The sequence below is a fragment of the Ambystoma mexicanum genome, chromosome 4q (genome assembly GCF_040938575.1).
Source record: "Ambystoma mexicanum isolate Mex_15411 chromosome 4q, UKY_AmexF1_1, whole genome shotgun sequence".
NCBI classification, from domain to species: domain Eukaryota; kingdom Metazoa; phylum Chordata; class Amphibia; order Caudata; family Ambystomatidae; genus Ambystoma; species Ambystoma mexicanum.
The window spans coordinates 611,915,897-611,939,431 of NC_090928.1; the positions used below are offsets into that span (position 1 = coordinate 611,915,897).

Genomic DNA, 23,535 nt, shown 5'->3' on the forward strand with positions numbered 1-23,535 from the left:
CCCCACTTTACTCTTCCAATGCTTTCCAAATTCCATACTCCATTTTGATTACAGAAAAATAAATCGATTGGTCATCCCCATTGCCATAATGTACTCAGTACGTCATTACACCTCACATCATGATTTCCCATACAATGACAGTTCAGGCATGTCAATCATGTGCAGTAAAATGCAAGATGCTTCGTAGTTTCAACAGCAAACTCAATTTTGCAAATTCGACAGATCCAATCTTTTGGGGAATATTTAACCACACCCCTAACACTTCCAATGTAGGTAAAATGTTACATTTGAATAATAAACAATTATGACTTACAATCGGGTATTTAGGGGTAACCCCAAGTTTGGGCACACATGGTAAATAGTCCCAAACGTGAACCCTGGCACTTAAGTGAATCAAGTTTAGTTCTCAATCAAGATCCATTACGTTGGAACCCAATAAGCCACTGGGAGATTCAGGAGAGTGATCAAACATACTCAACTGATGCACGGTCAATAGTTTGGTATTTACACAACAATATGTGTCCAGTGTGCAAGAGAACAATTTACAATAACGTAGTGTGAATGTTTCTTTGGTGTAATATTGCAGGGAATCAGAGGGAACCAGTCTATATGTAATATAGGATGTATATGCATTCTCTGCAATGCCCTGGATCTCAATTATCTCAGAAGAAGCGGAGCGCCTGTATAATCCACAGATAGGCTTGAATGTAAATCAAGAAGTGTTTTTAAGCATTTGCTCTCAAATCTATCTGCAGCTACATGTGTTTGACTCGCCATATCTCACCGACATATAAGATCAGTGCATACAATTTGACTTTATATATTTCCACAGATGGTCGTAGGCTAAACCCACCATATTGCCACACATGTCTTGCAATATAATGCCTTTTTCATAAATGTACTATGTAATATCTGCAAATGAGGTCTCCATGTCAAGGAATGATCAATAGTAATTCCACCTATTCTCAAATGGATGTGCTGTGGGATCTGCTCCATCTACAGATGCTTCTATTGTGCTATATCTCAACCATGTACAGGCCTGGCACAGGAGGAAGGAGGAAGCACAAGCAGAAAAGTGTCTTTACAGACCATAGATCTCCTGCAGTGCACAAAATGGAAACACTCGTGTAATTTCAGCCCCAGCAAAATATTTAATAAATATATACGTAGTCGCAATAAAATACATCCCATGAGTAAAACTAATGCCTGCTAAAATGTCACAATTTGCTCTTCACATAACTCAATGTTCTTATTTTATTCAACAGCAGCTGCATGATCTTTCAGACAAAGATAGGTTTGACCTTAATCTGACAATCTAATGAGACATCACTAAATTGTGTTTTGCACTATAAATCGATTATTGCATTGCAAGTGGCATACTGTTTAAGGCCTGCCAACTGCAAAGCGCAACCTACACTTCGATGATGTTGAATGTGTGGCACAGAGCAAATGGTGGCTGTGGAATTAGTCCTGTTGATCTGTTCCAGCTCCCGTCCCACACATCCATCAAACTTGCACGGTGAGTTAAGAGCATGCATAGTTTTAACACACTAAGCACATGCTCCACCTGCATACAAATGACAAGAAAAGTTGCACACTCACAGCAGAGATTATTGTCACGTGAAACAAGCGAAACTGATCAGTAACCAAGAACAAGGATGCCTGTAAACTGATATGTGTCTACAAGTAAGAATACAAAAATGTGGGTGCCCCCTTACTGAGAAAGAAACCTTTTAACCCTATTCTATGGGGGGGTTTCTCAATCAGGAGGGTCATCAACCAAGTTTTAGCTGACTGTACCTTTCACAGTAGAGAAATATCCATTTGCATGTCAGTCTGGTCCCATGCACCCGGGCAGTTTAGCACAGAAATGTTAGGCAATTCTCCTCTGAACAAGAGTATGAATAGCAAATTCAGACATGTATTTCATCCTTTTTCGGCCTCACAGTGAGGTGAAGTGGAGCCTCTCTAAGCCACAGTGAGCAAAGGATCCATGTCTGTATTAGACTTAATAACTTAACAGATAAGCCCTGTAGTTTATAAGAAAGGAACTTATGAGGTTAGCCATACTGCTTGGTGTAGAAACTGTTCCACTGTGACATCGGAACTGTCCTCTATCCGTTTTTTTTCTGCTGTTAGAGTCGATATTAACTCATGCTGAAGGGCAATCCTTCCAGTAACGGACTGCCTCCTAAATTAAGGGGCTGAGTGAAGCTGCTACAGGCCTGCTACAGGAAGGGTTGGCCCACCACACAGGTTAATATCACCATTAACACCAGCAAAACTGCAGCATGGGTACTAAAAGTTAGAAGACATTTGTACAAAAAGAAAAATCTATCTTGCTTTTCAGCCTGTCACCGCTTCAGTGAGGAGTGCATTTTCAGTGTTGATTGCAGTGACGTAATCAACATGTACAGTCACTCCCTCTCACTGAAGAAAAGTCACAGCACTAACGGTAAGTTTTATTTGCTTTGAGTTAGGGCCTGATTTATGAAAGTGTTTTATAATGGCGGAATCACTCAGGAAAACATTCCATGAATCAGGCCCTAAATTTCTCCTAGGCTTTACCACCCACGCTGCAATTTCATGGGTGCAAAATGCAGGGTTGGTACAAAGGTGGGCCACAGAGAAAGCGATGTATAAGGGGATGTACGTTTGAATATAAGCCGCATTCCAAACTTCCTGATTGGATATGAGCCCGGCCCAGTGTGCTAATGTAAAGTAAAGTAAATGCCACTGTAGTGTCAGAAACAAAGATCACACATGAATACCAAGACTACGGGTGGGAAATCAGCAGAGAAAAATATGCTGACGAATGGCCAAAGCAGAACACCACTTATTTTCACAGAACTTGCAAACTTTAAATTGTTACCATATACAAGCACTGATAGAAAAGTCGAAGAATCTGGAATTTTGTCATGCAAGGTCTTGGCCACTCTCTCATAACTTTAATGGACAAAATGTACACATGCGTAAGCTCACCTCCCAATTTCCCATACTTTTGAACCTGGGACCCTCCGAGGGCGTTAAACCACCGGCCCATTGGGAACATAATTATGTTATGTTAAAGGTACTTATATAGCGCACCGTCACCCATGGAGTTGGTCCCCAGGCGCTCTGGTGGATCTGAAAACACGGAGGGCGGGTAGAGTTAGTCGGGTGGAGTAGGAGAGCGGGAGAGGTGGTGTGCTGTTAGTGGCTTCAGCTCGGTATACACCGGGTGCTGGGCTTTGTTTGGTGCAAGTATCGGATCGGGCAAGACCGTATGTGCTGTAGGTGCTGTTTGTGTTGTTGATACAGTGTGGTAAAGTGCGTGCGGATTTCTGGGAGAGGGATGGTTGTGTAAGTTTTATGTGGGTTGAGTATGCAGAGGTTTGAAGGTTGGGTTAGTGGGGTCTGTATCCTGATCCTGTATCCGGATTCTGATACTCCTGGTTCCGTTTGAGCTGTATCCCTGTGGGTGGGGTGGTTGCTAATTCCCTATAGGCTGTCTCACTGAGGTGTGTAATGATGCGGCACGGACCCAGCTGTATCCTAGTGAGTGTTATATCTAGTGATTGGTAAGTCTGAACCTTTCCTTTGGGTGTGGAAATGAGGTTGTTGCTACCTATTCTCTTGCTATCTATTGTGACAGGGGTCCATTAGGGCTTGGAATGGTTCAGGGTCATTGAGCTGTTGGAGGCGTCCTACCAATTCCGTCTCGGTCAGCCTGTGTATTCAGTCGTTAGTTTCCTCCTATCATGACTGATTATGGTGAAAAGCGCTATATAAATGACAAATAAATGAATGCATGAATATTCTAAACTTTCTTTGTCTATCCAAGTACAGGCAATGGTAAATTCCTCACTTTATTCCATAGGAGGATAGCTCCAGGGCTCTAGGTGTTCTTTCCAACAATAGAGGGGGTTCGCTTGATCAACTCTACTGGCTGATGTGACTATTTGCCCCTTCCCCTAGATACTGCAAATGTTCCACTACTGCAACTAGTCTATGGTACTAATGACTTTCAATGCATATTATGTATAAATAATGCCTATTTTGCCAAATGCTTGAACTCTGACCCCACTGTAACTAAGTTTCCTACAAGTAACAGCACCACGATGCCCCTGGGCTGTTTGTGCGCTATACAACTGTAAAAAATAAAAATGACACTATTTGGACCGTATTTATTGTGTCCTCTCTGTGCGGCTGCAACACCGGCATGCACATAGCCCAGAACAGGCGTTGTGACAAGTCTGGGGACACACACAGGTAGCAACATATCTGACCTTGGAAAGGCGTTGCTCTGGCTCACTGTCTTGCCAAGTACCGAATTTGGGCAGCGCTGCCTTACGCATGAGATTTAATGGAATTGTCATCTATTAATAATCGTCAAGAATTACAGCCTGGCCTGCACTTTACATTCGCAACATTCTGGTCTAAGAAACATTCTAACATTCAGCAAAGGAACGATAGGCAGACTGTGTTTCCTCATAGAAGGCCTGCTCTTTTGCGACAGTCGTTCTTTAAAATTGTGTTCGGAAGTCAATCACCATGTCTATAGCAACACTGCCTTTTTCCTGAATTGGCTTTAGATGAGCAGCCTTTTCTTCCCACAGCTGCACTGGTTGATTGAGTTACTGTTGTCGGGCTTTGAGAATGTGCACCATGATAAGTGTGCCACACATATATTGCCACTCACTCTAATAATATGGGGTTCGGAATTGTTGAGAGCTATTTGGCTCTTGTTTGCAGCTTAATAGAACCTGATTAGTTTAATGCATAGTACTAGCTAGAGATACTTTAAACTTCAAGACAACTCGGGCTACTCAAAGATACACATGTTCGGAATCCCACAAATATGCTTTATAAAAACATACCTAATTGGGATTTTTTCAGCCATGAGAAATTATGCAATATGATTAACACATCGCCTTGTGTGCTTTTAAAAAAGTAGAAAACCTCACAATCGGGCGTGACTAACGGGAATAACATTGAGCAAATATGCAATCATTCATTCGATTTTTACACTGCACATTTACTTTCATTTTCACGTCACTTCATTTCGAGTTGGTATACTGGATGGATGAAAAATGTGACATTGCTTGACTCTCATGCTTAAAATAAATTGGCTGCACATTTCTTGTATAAGCAGCAATATAGGTAGTTTGTGTTGACTAATTACAGTCCTATACCCATGAGCTTCTTTTAGCTACAAATGATCAACACTTCATTTTGATCAGTACAATATCGTGTTAAAATCAGCACAAAATGCTGAACCCGCAATAGTAAGTAATGTTACGATTGCTGTTTTATTTACCAACTCATTGTATCAATCATGAAGGGTTGAAAGGCTCAGGATCAAACACTGACTAAAAGCCACAAGAAGATCTCAAAAGCGAACATATTGACCTCTCTCAATCAAGAGCTACGGAGTATGCTGCTGACCGCCACCACCAACACGTTGCCGAAAGGCAGGGGGACCTGCATTATAGTTACCCCCAAACATGCAGTCTTAATTCATTGCTGTGTTTTGCTCACTGAGGCTGCTCTTAATGGGTGCCGTATATTTTCCCTACATTTTGGGGAACCTCTTACGACTTGCAAGACAGGTCATATTCGTGCTACTGGTATTACCAGGTCATCTTTTGTCATGTTATTACATTCCAACCAACACTAAATTTTCATTTGGATATTCCGAGGCCTGCCTTGAAGAAGTCCCTGTAGGGTCGAAACACGTGTTGGCCGAACACCTAATAAATACTAACCATTGCTCTATGTATTGTCTATCTGAAATACATTTAATTTTTACAACGAACAGCGCAAGTCAGCATAGGAGTTTTGTGGTTCTATATATGATGCATCCCAACAATATAGGCCAAGCCAGAGCACCTGATTTACACTCACCAATATTATAAATTCCACAAATTATTTTGACTGCCTAAAAACCAACATACTAAGGCAAATGATTATTTTAAGTAAAATGGAGCTTCATTTGGCCTTTATCCCAGTGACAAAACAGGGGTTAGTGGTTTTGATAAAAATGTGGGATTTTTATAGTGTAAAACAGTCGAGCGAAATAACTAATGCCTCAGCGGCCCGACATAATTGGGCAGCGGACTGATTCAATAACAATGCAGCACTGACACCTACCATAGCTTGAAAACAAAAGAGCTGGGGAAAAGCCCCAACATCAACATCTGTCTTCATCACTTTTAGACCTACTATATACAGGGAAGGAAGAGGTAAACATCTCTGAAATACAACTGTGTAGAAACGTTGCCCACACGTCTAGCACTCTCCCCTGTGCACCCTCAAGTACAAACAGACCTGTTTGCTTGGAGAACACGCATTGACTATTAGTTTATGTTCTACTTTCTTTTTGTATGCATGAACTGAAGAAAAAAATTAATAAAAACGGGATCTTACTTACATACAAGAGACCATAAATAAAATCAAAATCTAAACATACCAGGAGCATGTAAAAGTAGGTGCTCGTTGAAGTTGATGTTATTTAAAACGTTTTAAAAAAATAAGAACGCAAACTTTGTGATGGCTTTTTATGTTTCTTAATTTACTCTGCACTATTCACAAGACCCAGGGCCAGGAATCACACAGCGTGAAGACCCTTAAGGAAAAAAAAACAAGCGTATAGCTTATCAGTGGACTTGTAGCCATACTAATACATTCATGTTTTAGTTTTAATATATAAAGTGTTATTTACCCAAGCCCCTTACTGATTGAGAGATGGCAACTGCTGCTTTCCCTAAGACAACTGCCACAAAGTGCGGCCTGGCAGCGCTCTCGGGTTACATTCGAAAGCATAATAGCCAGTTTTTCAAATTAAAATATATTCCATGGCCTTAGCTACTCTAAAGTTGTCCGAGGGACAGAAATAAAGGCGGCAGGGCAACACTTAAGCTGAGCCATAATTGGAAGTATGTGAAAAATGAAGTGTCAGTACGGTCAATAAAGGGCAAAGGTCAAGGGGGAACTGCAGCCCAAACCCTGTGCAAAATGTGCTCATTAAGACATCCAATCAGCGAGCTCTTTCCCACCTACCCCATCAGTCATCGAGCAAGGGACGGCTTCAAATGCCCGGGCCTGCCCTTATTACTTTTCTCCTGCGTGTAAAAAGGCGAGCTGGTATATAAATCGTTGTTCAGTCATCTGGAACATAATGTGGCCGTTCTCACCCGCCCCTTCTCATCTAGGCCCTGGCAGCTAAGCCTGCTGGCTCCCCGGTCCTAAAACAACTGCCTGGCGAGCCCCCTGAATAGCAAACGCCATTGCATTCTGCCCATGCGCCGACTGAAATAACAGAAAGCGAGGACATGCAAAAGCAAGAAACTGCTGCCCGCAACGGCTGATGGCCTTATTTACGAAATGCCCGCAGAAAATACAAAGAAATAGCTTGCTGAATCACGTGCACACACACACAAACACGCCGAGAAAGGGGCCCCCTTGACATTCTGCTGAATAGCATTTTCCTGTTAAAGTCAGGGGTCAAAAGGTTGCCGGTTTCTGCCACTGCTCTGAGACAGTTCACTCTTCCAGGCCCCTTTTTACTAGCCTGTACTTGTGTTGAAGTCAGCAGCTTTTCTTTAAACAATCAAGCGTCTGAAATGTTTCAAATTCTATCTGCCCGTGTTATGCGACCTAGAAGAAATTGCATATTTTAGCAACAGAAAAAAGGAGGGGCGGGGGTCGAAAACTACTCTCAGTAGTTGTTCCAGCGTCCATAAACATGTCTGGACAGTTGTTCAGGAAAGTAACTTTCCATTTTTGTTGTGAAACGGTGAACATAGGATAAAGACCCCCCACCTGGCTGCACAGCTTTATTAAGAAAACAATTCTTTTTTTGCATTCCGATTGTAAATAAAGGGCCCAATTCAGGGAATATTTGCCCGGTTCAAAAAGAATTTGCACTGTCGAAAAGTGACTTTGCACTGCCGACACAAACCCTGATTCATGGAACTGTGTATTTTGTCCATGCAAAGTAATTTTGTACTGCAATAATGACTATGAGCTGACTTTGCCCAAACTTTGCACGGCAAAAATACACTTTGCACGGTTCCATGAATCGGGGTTTGTGTCGGCAATGCAAAGTCGCTTTTCAGCAGTGCAAATTCACTTTGAACCGGGCAAATATTCAGTGAATCGGGCCCAAAGTGTTTATAATGCCACTCAAAACCCGAATGGTGAGGAAAGCAAAAACAAAACAACATGCGATGCGTTTGAAATGAATGGCTACAAGCAGTAGAACAAAGCAGGCAGAAAAACAAATATACCTGCAAACGCAACAGATAATGGACAGGGTCAAAAAAATCATCAAAATGTGCGTGAACCTGTTTTGGGTAATGGTAGGGCAGAGGCTGCTCTGGCTTAGTTAATTTGGTCTAAGCAGCAGACGGCAACACAATAAATTACCAATGGAAAATCTTAAAAGAATTGGGGTGGATAACTGGATTAAATAAATCAAACTATGCTTTCTCAACTAGCGCCACGTCATACCGCTCTATGGTTAACATGGCGCATACCAGTGACCCTATGTTATATGGATTTTGGGCACGTTGCTTACAGTCTCACCATGAAATCATTCGTTTTAGGACCGCTCTTTACACTGCCTTTAAGTGTGGCGGTGAGCTCTGGCCATTCTATGGTTGTTTTTGATCTGCTGTTTTGTTGCATGGAGTGGCAGTACTGTGCAGGAGCTGCTTGTGTTCGCAAATGGTGCACAGTATCCAATATGATAAGTGTGCATAGTTAAGGGCATTTGACAGGACAGCACTACAGAAACTTCACAACCACTGCACAGGTATTCGCACGTATTTTTGCAATGGCCAATTGGAGAAAGGATTGCAGCTGTTTGATGAACCCCTTCTGTAAAAGACTGTGGAGGAGCCAACTAGGCATGCTTGGCTGATATCACAGTGTCAGGATTTGTGCACCCTTAGATTCACAGAAGTGTTTTATAATGGCGCAATCCCATAGGAAAACGATCTGTGAATCCAGCCTTAATGTCAGCTAAGACTGCAGCCAGCCATGTGCAGGCTTGCAAGTCACTCCATAAAGGTCAGAGAAGCCACTTGCATGGCCTTATGGAGCAGTCAAAGAAGCAAATTCCCCATAACGGTAAGATGCACGTGCACCCATGCAGTCTTTGCTGTGCCTGCGCTGGTGACTGCACAATTCCTTCAATTTTCTGGCCCAACATGCTTGTCTGTCAGTGTGTGTGTAGATAGCAGCTGCGCCAGATTACATACTATGTGCAAAAGCTGTGAAGACGAATACAGTTTCATTCAGAGGCATTCTAATAAACTGTCATAATCTAAAACCTGCCCCTGGGTCCAGAAAAGTGGGAAAGCTGTTTTTGCAATAATGCATTGCTGCTAGGGTATGATGATTACATCTGTGAGAATGTTTGCTAGATGCTTAGTCTAGCACAGGAAATAGCTGCATAAAGAAATACACCCAAGTTAAGGCACAAGAGATTATATTAATTGACTTTGTCGTAGGACGCATCATGCTAAGAAATGGAATTAGAGAAGTCTGGCTTGCACCCATTTGTAGACCTATTCACTGACATATCTGCCTAAGGAAAAGCCAGCCATAGAACATTAGGAATCAGTTGCTTATATATCTGCATTAAAAGTGAAAAGCAGATGGCCCTTTGTAAAAGACACTGGGAGGAAGGCGGTTAATAAATAGCCTATATAGGATAGTGAGGGGAAGGACAGATCTACACCCACTATCCTCAGTTTGAAGTGAATCTGCTTTTTAGTGCATTGTCATGGTACTTCTAGTACCTAAAGAAAGGTGACACCACTTCTGGGAACTCGATTGACAGGAAAGGCAGCTTACAGCTAAATGGAGAAATATCCAGGATGGGGCACTCATTCGAAAAAGGTTGTATGGCTTTTTGTCCAAGAGAGATGGCTGTTGCTGAACAGAAACTGAAAAACACATTTGAAGTGAGGTCCAGTGCTGTAGACTTGCTTGATCACACACGTTTTATATAGAGAGAATGAAGATAGAACACTACAGAATGTGTATTTGTTATATGCACAGAAATACATGTGTATACTACATAGTCTCAGCCCTATACATCCATTTTACATTGGAAAATTCCATTCCATTAGGTCTGCTTGGAAGTGACATAGTCAAACTTGCAATGACATGTCAGAAAATGTAAAGTGTGGTTTGGATGCCTTTGGAGCCTGAGAGCCGCCTAGTTTACCAGTTGTTCATACAGTATGTTGACATACACATCACTAGCTACACCGAGAACATGTGGAACAATCGAGAAACAATCTATATATAGACATATAAAACAGAACATCTGTTTGCTTGGTGGTTTGTGCCTCATACCATTCCACACTGTTGCACCAATCTGCACCACATTTTGCACAGTTACCTGTTAGGACCCTCTGGACATCACTGGCTCCATTGCATGTGGTCACCCCACCACGTTTCCTGGCTGTCTGCCCCTGCACACCTGAGACACCTGACACAGTTGTTGAAACATCAAGGTGGTCATAGAAGGACCGGACAGAGCTCATTGCAAGCATCTGGATGCCAGAAACAAAACAACAGGGTCCCTATGTGACCTTGAAAACAAAATTTCAAAGCCCTAGGACGTACCGTTTCTCAGATATTTGCACCGCAATTCACAAAACATCAATAAGGCCATAGAAGGACTGGACAAAGCCTTGAAAACCATCTTTCAAGGCGATTGGATGCACCGTTTCTAAGATATATGCACTGCACAGCAGTGCCCAACGCTAGGCTGAGGCGACAGGTGGCGAGAGTACACAGAAGGTCCAATTATGCTGCAGCATGCCAACTCTAACCTCCCCTCCACATCTGCTCCGGGGTATGTAAGCCAGCCACACGCACCCATTCTCAGTGCAGTTAACTTCACGATAAGAGAATAGGGACACGGACCAACAGGACCATTTATTTTCATAAGCAATTCACAACAGAGACCTGCAGGATGATTGATTGTCAACAAGTGATGAGAGTGTGATCATCTCTGTCTACAGACCCCGTGCAAAGTACGGGTACTTTTTGCTAGTACTATATAAAAAAGGATAATATATTGTAAGAAAAATATTGGAACACACATCCTGCATTTTAGGAAATCTTATTCCATAAAGTGCCTCTCTCATCTTTGTTTGCAAAACTATTCATCTTTGGAACAATTGAAACACAGATTCTATTACTTGAGACGGAAGCACACCCATAGCCAACATTGCTTTTAGAGTTCAATGTAAAGCAAAAGTAACCTCCTGGGCGTACATCCTGATTATGACATAGACCCTACAGCCAAATTTGTGATTAGGTTAAATAGTTAAATCCAAATGGGGTTTCAGAGTGATGAAATATGTTTATAATTTCCATCATAATGTATCTGTCGTTTTTTGAAGGTATTCTCTTTGCTGCTATACTACAAACCTGGTTGGCCTTTACTATTTCATGGGTAGACAAGCTCATCCCCAGTGGAAACAATTGATAGTGGGCTACAATGGCGTTGTGTGTGATGTAGGAGATCACATGCAATGTTTCTTCTTTACAGCAGCAAGACAGATGAAATATTAAGGTCAGAGTCATTGTTTAGGTTGGGAGTAGTCACTTCAAGATGTTTACTGTATATCATGAACGGGTTCAATGATCAAGCCTGAAGACCTGATTGGTTGCTTTGTATACATTTTAGAAAGAAGAAGGCCGATGACTGAGTCCTGTGGAGACAATGCAGTGTCTGCCGCAGGGAATTGAGTAGAAGGGGCAGAAAACATTCTCTAGCTCAGCATGTTATTTTGGAAGTAGAACATGCGCTACCCATCCTACCGCATAAATTACCTACTTCGAAAGACATGTTGACTAGCATGAGGAGATATTAGGTGAAATAAAGGGATAGTTGTTGCTTGAAGGGGTCACCTTTTGTTTCTGTGGTTATTCACATTCAATTAAACTACTGAGGGCATATATGTAGCATAATCCAAAGAGAGTGGCAGGAGTACATCCAAACCAAATGGTAATGATTATTTCATAATTTTATTTTATTTATTTGCATTTTTAAAGCGCTCACACAGCCCGCGGGCATTGAGGCACTGTTACAGGAATAGTTTTTTTGTTTAGTTGCGTAATTGGTTTTTTTTTCGTCTTAGTTGCGTATTTATAACGTGCTGAAATACCCAGAGGTTTCTAAGCGTGGACCCGGGGATCGAACCTGTGTGTCTTCGTGTTGTCTTGCTTCCAAGGCAAACACGTTGCCGCTGAGCTATCCTCCTGGGACATATATCATACAATTCATTCTCTTAATTAATATATATATATATATATATACACAAAGTAACTGCATTTCAAAAACGGTGCTGCAACTAATTGCTAGAGTTAGAAGTCAAAAGCATCAGACCGTTCCTAATTAAAAGACGTATGTGAAATATTATGGCTAGCTTACTGAACCGGTATTTTGGTATGTTTTGTCAACACTGACAGAGAAAAGTTGAAATCAAAAATAGTCACTCTTTCTTGATATTGCTTATGGGTAGAAATGCCTTGGGATTCACTGCCTTATGCAGGTAACATCCAAATGAACAACCACAAATGAGAGAAATATGTGCAATATGTATACAATTAACTAGTATTTGATGATAGGAATATACCCCATTACACAATAATTAACTTCAGGAGCATAAAACAGTGCAGAGAAGGTTTACAATTTTCTAAATCTTTATATTTGTTATAATTTTTGAGATTTTGATAATAGTGGCACAATTATAATGATTACGGAGGTCAAGCGGGCACAATCTATTGTTCAAATGCTAGTCATCAAAACCCAGTTGTCTATACCATCTTTGTACACATGTATTGGTCCAATAAAGGTACAGCAACCTCCAGCATATGTGCATGAGTTCTTGGTGTAAAGCAGCCGCACACATCCTTTCCAGGGTTAGACTTTGCCGGGAGCTTGGAGCTATTGAACTCCTGATTCTAGACTAGGGGTGTCTGGTTAGCTTAAGACAAACCATTAACAGTAGCTACTTTTGGTTCCTCAGGCCAACTGGTGTCTTACAAACATGTATGTGTGACATTAACCGTGAGTGTTTGAGAAGTTCAATAAAGAAGAATTAGAACACGTCTAGCACACATTTAAATATAATGGATCATAGATAATGAGCAAAATGTCCAGGTGGGCATTTCCTATGTCGGTTAGACTTGCACTGCACTGTGCACTTGCTCATAGTCCCCCAGCGGTACCTCCTGCCTACTGAGTAATGCCCGACATGCAGGAGCTCATGTTAGCTCCTGCTCATCGAATATTAAATTCAAACCCTGCTTTCGTGCTTGCTATAAACATGTTAAGTATTTGATACTGCACACGTACAGCACAAATAAGCAGGGTAGCCCATTAAAGACAACATTTGGCATAGCAGGAGCATTCCAAACCGGAAGTGTTGCACATAGAACAATCTGGCGTGTGGTACTTTTAAGGCTGTATTACAGAAACATGATATTATGAGGAAGGTGCTGAGAACATGCCATTTGAACAGCACTAGACACACTGTCAAATTGTTTAATACATATTTACATGACACACTGCAATCTGAGGTGTAGGGAGAAAAGATGACTTCTCCATAACCACCCACCATTAGAGGTTAGAACACCATGTACACGTTCCAGGGCCAGTAACTAAGGCAATAGACCACATGTTCACCCCCACCCCCTTAACTGCTAACTGTGTATTTTGGTCCTGAATTGCACAGGAAATAATTCCACGTCCACCCACTCCTGCCTTTAAGATGTTTAGCAATGCAAGTCACAACCATAAACACACAGTGGAAGTGTACAACCTATTTAAATCTTTATGTGGCCCACTTACTCCTAAATATTTCCAAACAGACATTGCCCATCTCATCTCGATGTTAAACTGAACCCATCATAAGCATCATGCAACGAGCCGCTGTGTGGACATTTTGTTTTTTCAAAAGATAAGTATTACTACACCCAAGCTGCAATGGTTTCGGACAAGTTTATTTACAAACCTACACAAAGTCGCATACATTTTTCCAGCAGAAATGCAACATTAAGATGGTAAACATCCTACCTTGCTCACTACTGTTGTCCCCACTGTGTGACGTGTGCCCTCCGCTGGAGGGTCCTGGCGTTCCCCCTGAACGTGTTGATGCTGTGTCATCGTGATCTCTGCTCCAAGAAGGCTATGTAATGGGAATTAAAGGCAGAGATCAATAAGAGGCCTAAACCACCACAAAATACACCCAGGTTTATTTCAAATTTTAATAGAATTAAATTATTTATAGCAATAAACATTAATCTCAGAAAAACGGACTGCTGCAATGTATATGGATAGCTCGGTACTAGTAAACTGAAGCAAAGCAGTGCACACAACACAGTCACTGCACAGAAATCACATCCTTTGTTACCAAAGAAAATAGAATCCTTCTAGGCAAAGAAGGAGCAGGATAACTGCCAATCAATCGTAGCTATATTTTTAGCATCATCACAGCCTCTGGCATGGCAGTCTGCTGCTCTGCACATGCAGGAGGAGGCACGTAGAGGTCTGCAGTATTCCAGCTCATCCAGCCCTCCCCCCCCCCGATTCATTGCAGAAGGCAAATATGGACCGTCCTTTAAGACGCGGTGGACAACGAGGCTTTGCTTCATAATAGCCGATATGTGTCTGCTGTTCGATGGCTGGTGGATGGCCAACTGGCTAGCAGGGGCACAATGAAAGAGGAGAGAATAACAAGGACTTCTCCTGGGCTGTGTGCACAGTCAGCCCCATGCAGGGCCTTCGTGTACTGTTGAACAGAAAACAGATGCGGCTTCTTATCACAGACTGCGCAGGAAAGCAAGATTCAGAGTTGAGAAATTGCTTGCAAATTCAGCTCTCTGGGCAAACAACGCCACAACACTAGTAACATTCCTTTCCAACCCGTTCTTTACCACCAGGGAAACCTCAATTAACTCTTAGTGGCACCCTTGAAAACAAGACCACAATGTCTCAAGCAATTCTAAAAAGATTTGCACAAATAATTAAAGATGATTCTTTCTGTTCTAAACACACTCAGCTCCTTAAAATATAAGTTTGGTGCAAACAGCTCTGACTCAAAGCTGGATACAATATTATCAGATACAAATGGACGTTAATGAACTCAGGAAATATTTTTTGTTACACAAGGGAAGGGGTGTTTAGTGTTGGTTGGTTATTGAAGTGTTCTCTTCTATTACTTTCCCGCCCGTTGAGCCATGCGCGCTTCTCAGACTGTTACGTGAATGGGTCAATTTCCTGTTATTTTAGCTCTATGACTTCTCTAACGTGGAATCTAGAAGACCCTCCCAGCACGCAGAGAGTTAACATATCACAGCACACTCGAGTACAGCTTTAAACATGGGATTGCTGGTTTACAGCACGCCATCAAAAAATGGCGCAGCACCCTAAGGACATTCAGTGCCAGGTACAAAGCTCTGGTGTTGCAACATGCACAAAGGTTGTTATTGAATGTGCTTAAAATACCAATTGAAAATATAATTAGCACGGGAAAGGGCAAACTATTGCATTAACTGTAATGGAACAAAAGACCAACATGGATGTGTAAGGTTGCAGAGACCTGTGGGAGCTGTGGGATGCATCAGATCCAGAGAGTGACATCCCCAGGGCCCCCGCGTTCTATTTATGTTGCACCACGCTGCCATTGTTCACTGCTGTTCTGCCTTGTAATTAAAAGAAAAGCTGAAGGTACAAGCAGAAATTCAACTCAAGAGACTCCCCGTGGCAGAATGGTGCTGATAACCCTATTCAAAGAGCGTCGCTTGAAAGGTGACTACAGCTGAAAGATGATGTCACATGATGAGAAGAATTAGGTTTTTTCTGTGCCACACTAACCTTTACACATTTGCTATCTTTTAATAAGCTCTGCTGATTTATGCAGCGCCTCTCTATTCACTGCCCCACTTTTCAACAGTGCAGGATGTAGATTAATTCAATGCTTAATTGTTTAGTAAATTCAATTTTCCGCAATCTATTCTGTGCTGCTTTAGTTCAGGTTCTTAAATCTTCAGCAGCAAGCCCAGAGCCCGGCTTCTGTGCTCAGCGCCTACCTTTCGCATCACCATTTTTCTTCCTCCACCACTTAATTCACCATGAAAAGATTTTCCTTGCTGGAGATTCTTATTCCACTATGATCTGTGAGGCATTCCGATTCATTGCATTTCCTTTGTGCCGTGTACTAGCTGCCGGGCTTCACTTTTCGCACAGCTATGGCCGTCTTATAGAGGCACTCATGCATGGAATCCTGGATTCCACCTCAGTTTATCAGAACTGTGCATGCCACTCACATAAGTATAATGGTCCTAATTCTACAGTAGGCTCAGTTCCAATTCTGCAATTCATTTCATATGTTGTCAAGACCCTTAACTGTTCGCAAGACCTGCACACATCTTTCAGAGGTTTGGCTAGTTGTACTTGCACTGAATTTCTTTGTGACGCCTTTATATATTTTTAGATGAACAGCTTTGATGATTCAATTAAGATTTGAAAGTGTTTCTGCTTACTAAATAGCATCATGGCTCATTATTATTGTAGGGTGGTATATACTGATGAAAACTGAATGCAATAAACAGTGAAATATCATGCACATTCATGTTAGTGTGGGGTCTGAGGCCAACAGCTTGCCTAATATTTCATTCCACTTTTATTATTAGGGTATGTATTAATATTATGGTATTTAATGAGCGTGGACTAAGCTTTGGCCCGCAACAGAGCATTTTACATTCAGAGGGGGAAGAACACAGTGAGGGAAGCAGAGAAAAGGGAGCTATGAGCTGACAGGCAAGGGCGGGCAATTGGCAGCAAGGGATCTACAAGCAACAAGGGGAGGAGACAGTGGGGAGCAGATGACGGAGTCTCAGCAAGGGCGGGGAGTGCAGGATGTAAAAATGAAGGGGCAGGAGGTTAAACATTGTCTTTGCAAGAAGAATTGAGATACTCAGCAAGTAAACTGATACCTTGGGCATAGCTCACAATCTAGAGGTGCTATGTGGAGAGTAAGCAGCTAGCTAGCCTTCTGTAAACACTCGTGACCAATCAAAATGCTTATTTTCCACAGCACCCTTTGTAAAATGGTCTCCTAGATATTGGTCTATCTTTCCTGGATGTTTGGCGCACAAATTCATTGAATCTGGTGTATTTTTCAAAGTCTAATTTAGTGTGCTTCAAATCTACTTTTGTATTTATTTGGCATCGTATAGTTAAAAGTAAACTTGTAATACTGCGAACAGCATCACACTGAACTAATACATACTGTTCACATCTCATGATAATACAGTCACAGTAAAATAATTACATTCGTCTACATCTGTCAGTACCCAGGATTTATTATAATGACACATCTAAGCTGCTTTCAATGACAATTCTATGCTCTGACACATGATCAAAAAAGCAGACACCATACTTATATCACCCACCTCGTACATTTATGCTAACTCTTATCCAAATGATCTACCACTCCCTCAATCGGGAGATAAGAAAAGCCAATTCTCTACCCTTCATAAGAGCAGGCCTTTGAAGATGTCCCAATGTTTCAATATTATGTTTACCGTCACATAATCTACACTATCTGAGAATTAGGGGTACCATTTTCCAATGACCTAAAACTTCATTGGTCTGTAATCTGAATTTCATGAATGTTTAATGAGCATTCTAAAAAGGAAATAAAAAACCCTCAAGAACCCTACCAAGATATCTTATATAAGTTCTATGACTTGGGATATTTTCCTTCTCCAACTCTGCATTGCTAAACCATATGATTTCCAGAAATTGAGCAACGGTTGGACCTATAAACAAGTCCACTTCCATTCTTTCATTCTATTAGTGGGTTCTGAAAGGCCCCATCTGCACACCCTAACAACTCTTTCAACAATAGCACTACTTTAGAGGTGGACCCAGTCAACAGCCACTGAAATGTTACAGGGCTCTTTACCCCAAAACACACAGGGCCTCATCTCGAGTCTGGCGGTACCCCTTATTTGTGTTTGAGTATTGTCAACAACCTCTGGTGCATGCTGTAAACCAATTTTGTTGATATCCATGATGATTGACTTATTGGCATAAGCCAAACATTGGATGCTATGTCCGCCCAGTGTAGGAATATTTATGCAAAGTGAACAAAATCTGTGCTAGGTCTGAAAAGAAAAGAATGAAAAGCACCATGGCCAGAAAACGGTTGCTTAAGGTATCTTGAATGTCCAAATCCCTTTGTTGTAATGCCTCCCATGCTGAGATGAAACATGAATTTCGTATAAGTGTGCTAAACAATTCTGTAGTTAAAATACATTAAAGAATGTTACAGTTTGCAGTTTTACTGTTCCTATACTTTTATTTTAAAAAGAAACCATTCCGGAATGGTTTCGTTTAAAAATAAAAGTATAGGGAGAAGTTGAAACTTGCACCTCACTGTGCTGCACTCAGAATTCCCTTAAACAGCAGGTGTGTTTGTTTGGGTGTTTGGATTGCGCGTGGGAGGGTGCGTGGCAATGGGTTGTGTGTGGAGTGGGGGCAGGCCAGGAGGGAGCATAGTTCCACTGCTTCTTTTTGTGCACCTCGACCACTGAGTGTGCTCCAAGATTACCGCATATAATGGTCCCTGGCTACTACGACTAGCCAACGCTGCCAAGCTGAAGCATTGCCAGTTTATTGGCAAAATGTAGACATAGCCTTGCAAAAACCTCTTTGGGTCATCAGAAATATATGATTATCCTCTGTCTGAAAGGGAAGTTCTGCCAATAAAGTTATTGCAAAGGATTATGGACTTGATGTTACAAATGACATTCCTGTAGTTCACCTTTTTGGCAGCAATTAACCCCCACAAAGTGCCATGTTGAGCAAAATCGTATGTTCCGAGCAGTGCCCAGTACTCCTGGTGTGCAGTCAAAGGGTTTCAGATCAACATTTCCAATCCTGGTTGTGCCTTTTATAGACGAATGATGCACTTCCTTAAGCAACACTGCGGTAGGTAATTAGATTTCTCAACTGAATTATTGTGAATGAAAAGTTGAACAATGATGGTAAGAGTTGTCCTTCAAAAGCCACCCTATACTTACAACTCTCCCTTCACAATCCAAATGACAAACAGAATATCATGAGGTGTGTAGGACAAGACGAAGTATTATCACCATACATTTAGAGCAAAACCTCTAATTGACACTTTCTAAGAAACAGCAAGAGCATTCAAATACAGCTTTACAAATGCCATCATAATCTAGATAACAATGCATTCTTCTCGTGATGCTCTGTTTAAGGGAACAGCGCTAACTACCAAACAGACGTAGCAGCATCTCAGTCAACAGTTCAACCGAACTAAAACATTGACCTGAACACCGCTTTCAGATTTCTATAGCATTCCTGAGAGATACCATCTATGGGGTTTTGAAAACCACTCCCTTTAAATCACCCCTTCTGTTCTAGTTTGCGAACAAGGCACTGTTGTGACCTTTATTTTCGAAAATCCGGGCTTGCACAAGCCTGATACATACAATTATGTGATTGTATTAACAACAGACCACAGAGATATTCACACATTTGAGTCTGCTTGAAAATGTATTATACCAAATAGTGCAAAGTTAGGAATTTCAGTGAACATGCAAAAAAGCAAGCTATTCTATGCCAAACAAAATCAATAGGATTCTTCCTCTGCCAAAATCATAAGTGAAAAGGCTTCAAAAGCACTTATAGTTAGGCATGTATACCCCAAAAACCTTGAATGTGCTGAGAACCATGTTGCCCCAAGCTTCCAATCATACGAGATACCTGCACAGGTTAGAAGGGACATACAACAAAAAATATCTGCAGTGGACAAGAACATTTTATAGAAAGGCAAAAAACACTTTAGAGTCAGTGGGAGTGTCTAGTGTGTTATCCTGGCTTAGAAAGAATGTGTCTCTAAAACATTGGGCCTGCCGGATTTACAAAGCATTTTTTCAATGGGATGTTCAGATTGAAAAACGCTTTTGTAAATCAGGATCCTTAACTTTAAGAATACACATTCCTTCTAATCCTGGAAGCCTCCACTTGATGAAAATTCAGCAATCCTGCACATTAGTGCTCCTTAGTTCACTTAGTTGCCAAAATTGAGAATCTGTCTGGAAGCACCTACAGATTAAATTCAACGTGTGAACAGAAAATAGGCCATATACATCCATGGAGGAAAGGTGCCTGATAACGGATTGATGAACTCAGGCAGTAACAAGATCATACATTTTGAATATGACATTCACTAACAGGCGTGAATAAAAACCTACACACAATTATTGCTGATCATTGACTATTTAGTGCTTTGTATAACAGGGTTCGAGATGCAAGAGTTAAATTGCATGTGTTCTGCAAGATTTAAGAAGGTGGGGCACTCTGTATTTGTATAGGTTTAAACTGTGGCTACATCTAAAAATAATCTTGTTACAAGTAATTTTAAAATGTAGAATGAGACATGTAATGTGCTCCAAAGCCCTGTTTTGTAAATTCTTGCAGGCACCCATTTTGTAATATGTGTATGTGTTTGTTTGATTCAGTGCCCTGGTGTCTATGATCAAACTTCTGCCCCTACAGCGTGCTTGCCCGTACTCTTCAGCTATAGAGAGCTTGTGTTTGTTTACTGCTATCAGAGCCTTGAATTCTCAAGACACACTGTGGTGTTAAAACTTTCATAAGACTTGAGCACGCCAGTCTTATGAAAGTTAAAACACCACAAGCAAACACACCCTGTTTAGCTGAATGTAAGTAGAAATTCAACTATGAAGAACATTGTTGCCCTGTCTGTACAGTTGAATTCTAAAGAAACGTTCAACTGTAAATACATTGCCTTGCTCATGAATGTTATAACAACACCAGCAAATATGTCCCGTTTAGCTGAATGTAAGTAGAAATTCACCTGTAGAGGACATGTTTGTCATGGCTGTACAGTTTAATGCTAAAAAACCTCAACTGTAAAAATACAGCAACCATATAGCTGAATTTCTACATGAAAATTATAAAACTACAATTCATTGGAATTCACTGCTGTTACGGCAATAAACAAACAGAAGCTCCCTCTAGCTAAAGAGTGGCTGCAAGAGTAGCCATAGCGGCCACCTATGAAAATGTAGAATGCACCCCTCCTTTGACATAAGCGAGGGCAGAATCTGAAGATAAACATGCAAATTGACCAGTTGAAAATGTGTGTATTTTGTTTGTACAGCTAATTTACTGAGTACAGTTTTAATGTTGAGCCTACCACAGTTACTGTACATGAACCTGATCTCTTCCGCAATAAAAACAACCTGTGACTGCACACAAGCTCAGGGTTATTCCCATGAACTCACTGAATGAAAGTGACATGTCACCAATGTTCTTGGGGAGAGTCTGGTTTAACCGCTTGCCATGGCTAAGCTGAACAAATTGGAGCATTTTCTGATATGGCACTCTCACCCCTCAACCATAAAAAGAAACAACATTGTTCATGACAGGCAACATAATATTGATCATAATTACACTTGTTGTGGCCTGTTGCCTTTGTCTATCATGAAATGTGATTGCTTTATAATATTTAAGTTCCACTCCATACATTTAGGATAAATGAAGCATTCATCCAGTAAAGAACAAGTGTTGAAAGCACATATGAAAAATGAGAATTGATAATGGAGCACTCATACTCATCGTCCCAGTAAGGACCAAGTGTTGGAGAACAGTGAGAATCATTACTGAAACACTCATACAGGACCAAAGATTGGAATCAGATAAGAAGAGTGAAAATAATTACTGGAACACTCACACTTGTCCCACTAATGACCAAGTATTGGAGAAGAGTGAAAATCATTACTGGAACACTCATACTCGTCCCAGTAAGGACCAGGTATTGGAAGCACATAAGAAGAGTGAGAATTGTTACTGGAATGCTCATGCTCGTCCCAGTAAAGAACACGTATTGGAGAAGACTGAGAGCATTACTTGAAGACTCATACTCGTCCGGGTAAAGACAAAGTGTTGAAAACACCTAAGAAAAGTGAGAATCCTTACTGGAACACTCACACCGATTGAAGTAAGGACCAAGTGTTGGAGAAAAGTGAGAATCCTTATTGGAACACTCATACCTGTCTCAGTAAGGACCAAGTATTGGAAGTAGATAAGATGAGTGAAAAACCTTACTGAAACACTCATACTCATCCCAGTAAAGACCAAGTATTGGAGAAGAGTGAGAATCATTACTGGAACACTCACACTCGACCAAGTATTGGAAGTAAATAAGAAGAGTGAGAATCATTACAGCAACACTCATACTTGTAAAGACCAAGTGGAGAAGAGTGAGAATTATTACTGGAACACTCATATTCGTCCCAGTAAAGACCAAGTATTGGAAAAGAGTGAGTATCATTACTGGAACACTCATACTCACCCCAGTAAAAAGCAAGTGTTGGAGATAAAGGAGAACCACCTCATATTAGTGTCAGTAAAAACCAAGTGTTTGAAATACCTAAGAAGTGTGAGAATTACAACTGGAACAAGCCTATTTGTCCTAGTCAAGAAAAGGATTGGACATTGAGTAAAGAGAAAGTCTCAAGTTTAACTAACAAGGGAAGAATTGAAATGTCCCAAGGAAAATCTGAAAACCATTGTGTAAAAGACACTGTTGAAACATTAAAGAGCCCATTATCTAAACTATCCGACTTGATCAAAGTAGTTGCAAAGAACTACCTACGAATAGATTCATAAATTGATCTTGCTGAGAAACCAGCACACGGGAGAAGGGAGTCATTCTCCTGTTCCATAGTTGTTTTTGCAATGGTAGAGTCAGGTTAAATGAGTTTGAACAGCAGACCGATCTTCCTTTTGGAGTCACTGACAACTGATGAGAACCCTAGTAAGCTTTGTCAGGTAGGAAAAACCTGTAGTGCCCTTCTGACCCGCCACAGCGTACAACAGCTCCATTCCCTCCAGGTGCTAATTAGTCTCTACTGCCATCACATTGGAATGGAAGCCTGAATGACTGACTTGGTGGTGTGGTGAAGGAATTCGGCAGCTATCTGTTTCTCTTGGTGCCTGGTCCTGCTGGGAAGTCCACAGCTTTATAAAAGCCCTTTGCCAGAGTTTGTACTTTTTCTTTCCCAGTGGCCTATGAAAGCCCCAGGAGGCCCACATGTTACATGTTCCATCTACAGTGACACTGGCATGCCATTTTCCAGGGGATTTTTGTGGTTTTTGGCCTACTGATGCAAAGCTGTCAAAGAGGGGTCCGTTTTTTATGGTCAAGCGAGGAGCGTGTTTGGGCTCTTGGTTGGTGGTGTGATGTTGTTTTCCATTGAAAGTGAAATTAATAGATGTGTCCTTAGATAATCTAATTCAAGGGTAGAATCCATTATAGAGAAAAAGGCCATCGGAAGGATGTTCCAGTGTGCTAGTTAACTGACTGTCGGAAGGGGTTCATCTATATGTGACTAGTTGAGCAACAATACAACTTCTAAACTGTCGAGTACATTGAAGAGGGATGGGCAAATTCGCCCCCT

General features: G+C 41.3%; 1 protein-coding gene across 3 annotated transcripts in view; it reads right to left on the reverse strand.

Annotated features, from left to right (window-relative positions):
- Nucleotides 1-23,535, reverse strand: part of MEIS1 (Meis homeobox 1) — a 181,724-nt gene that overhangs the window by 119,843 nt on the left and 38,346 nt on the right. For all 3 annotated transcript variants that reach the window (XM_069608156.1, XM_069608157.1, XM_069608155.1), the window contains exon 7: nt 14,090-14,201. In XM_069608156.1, coding sequence (XP_069464257.1) covers nt 14,090-14,201 — 112 coding nt within the window. The remainder of the gene's footprint in view (nt 1-14,089; nt 14,202-23,535) is intronic.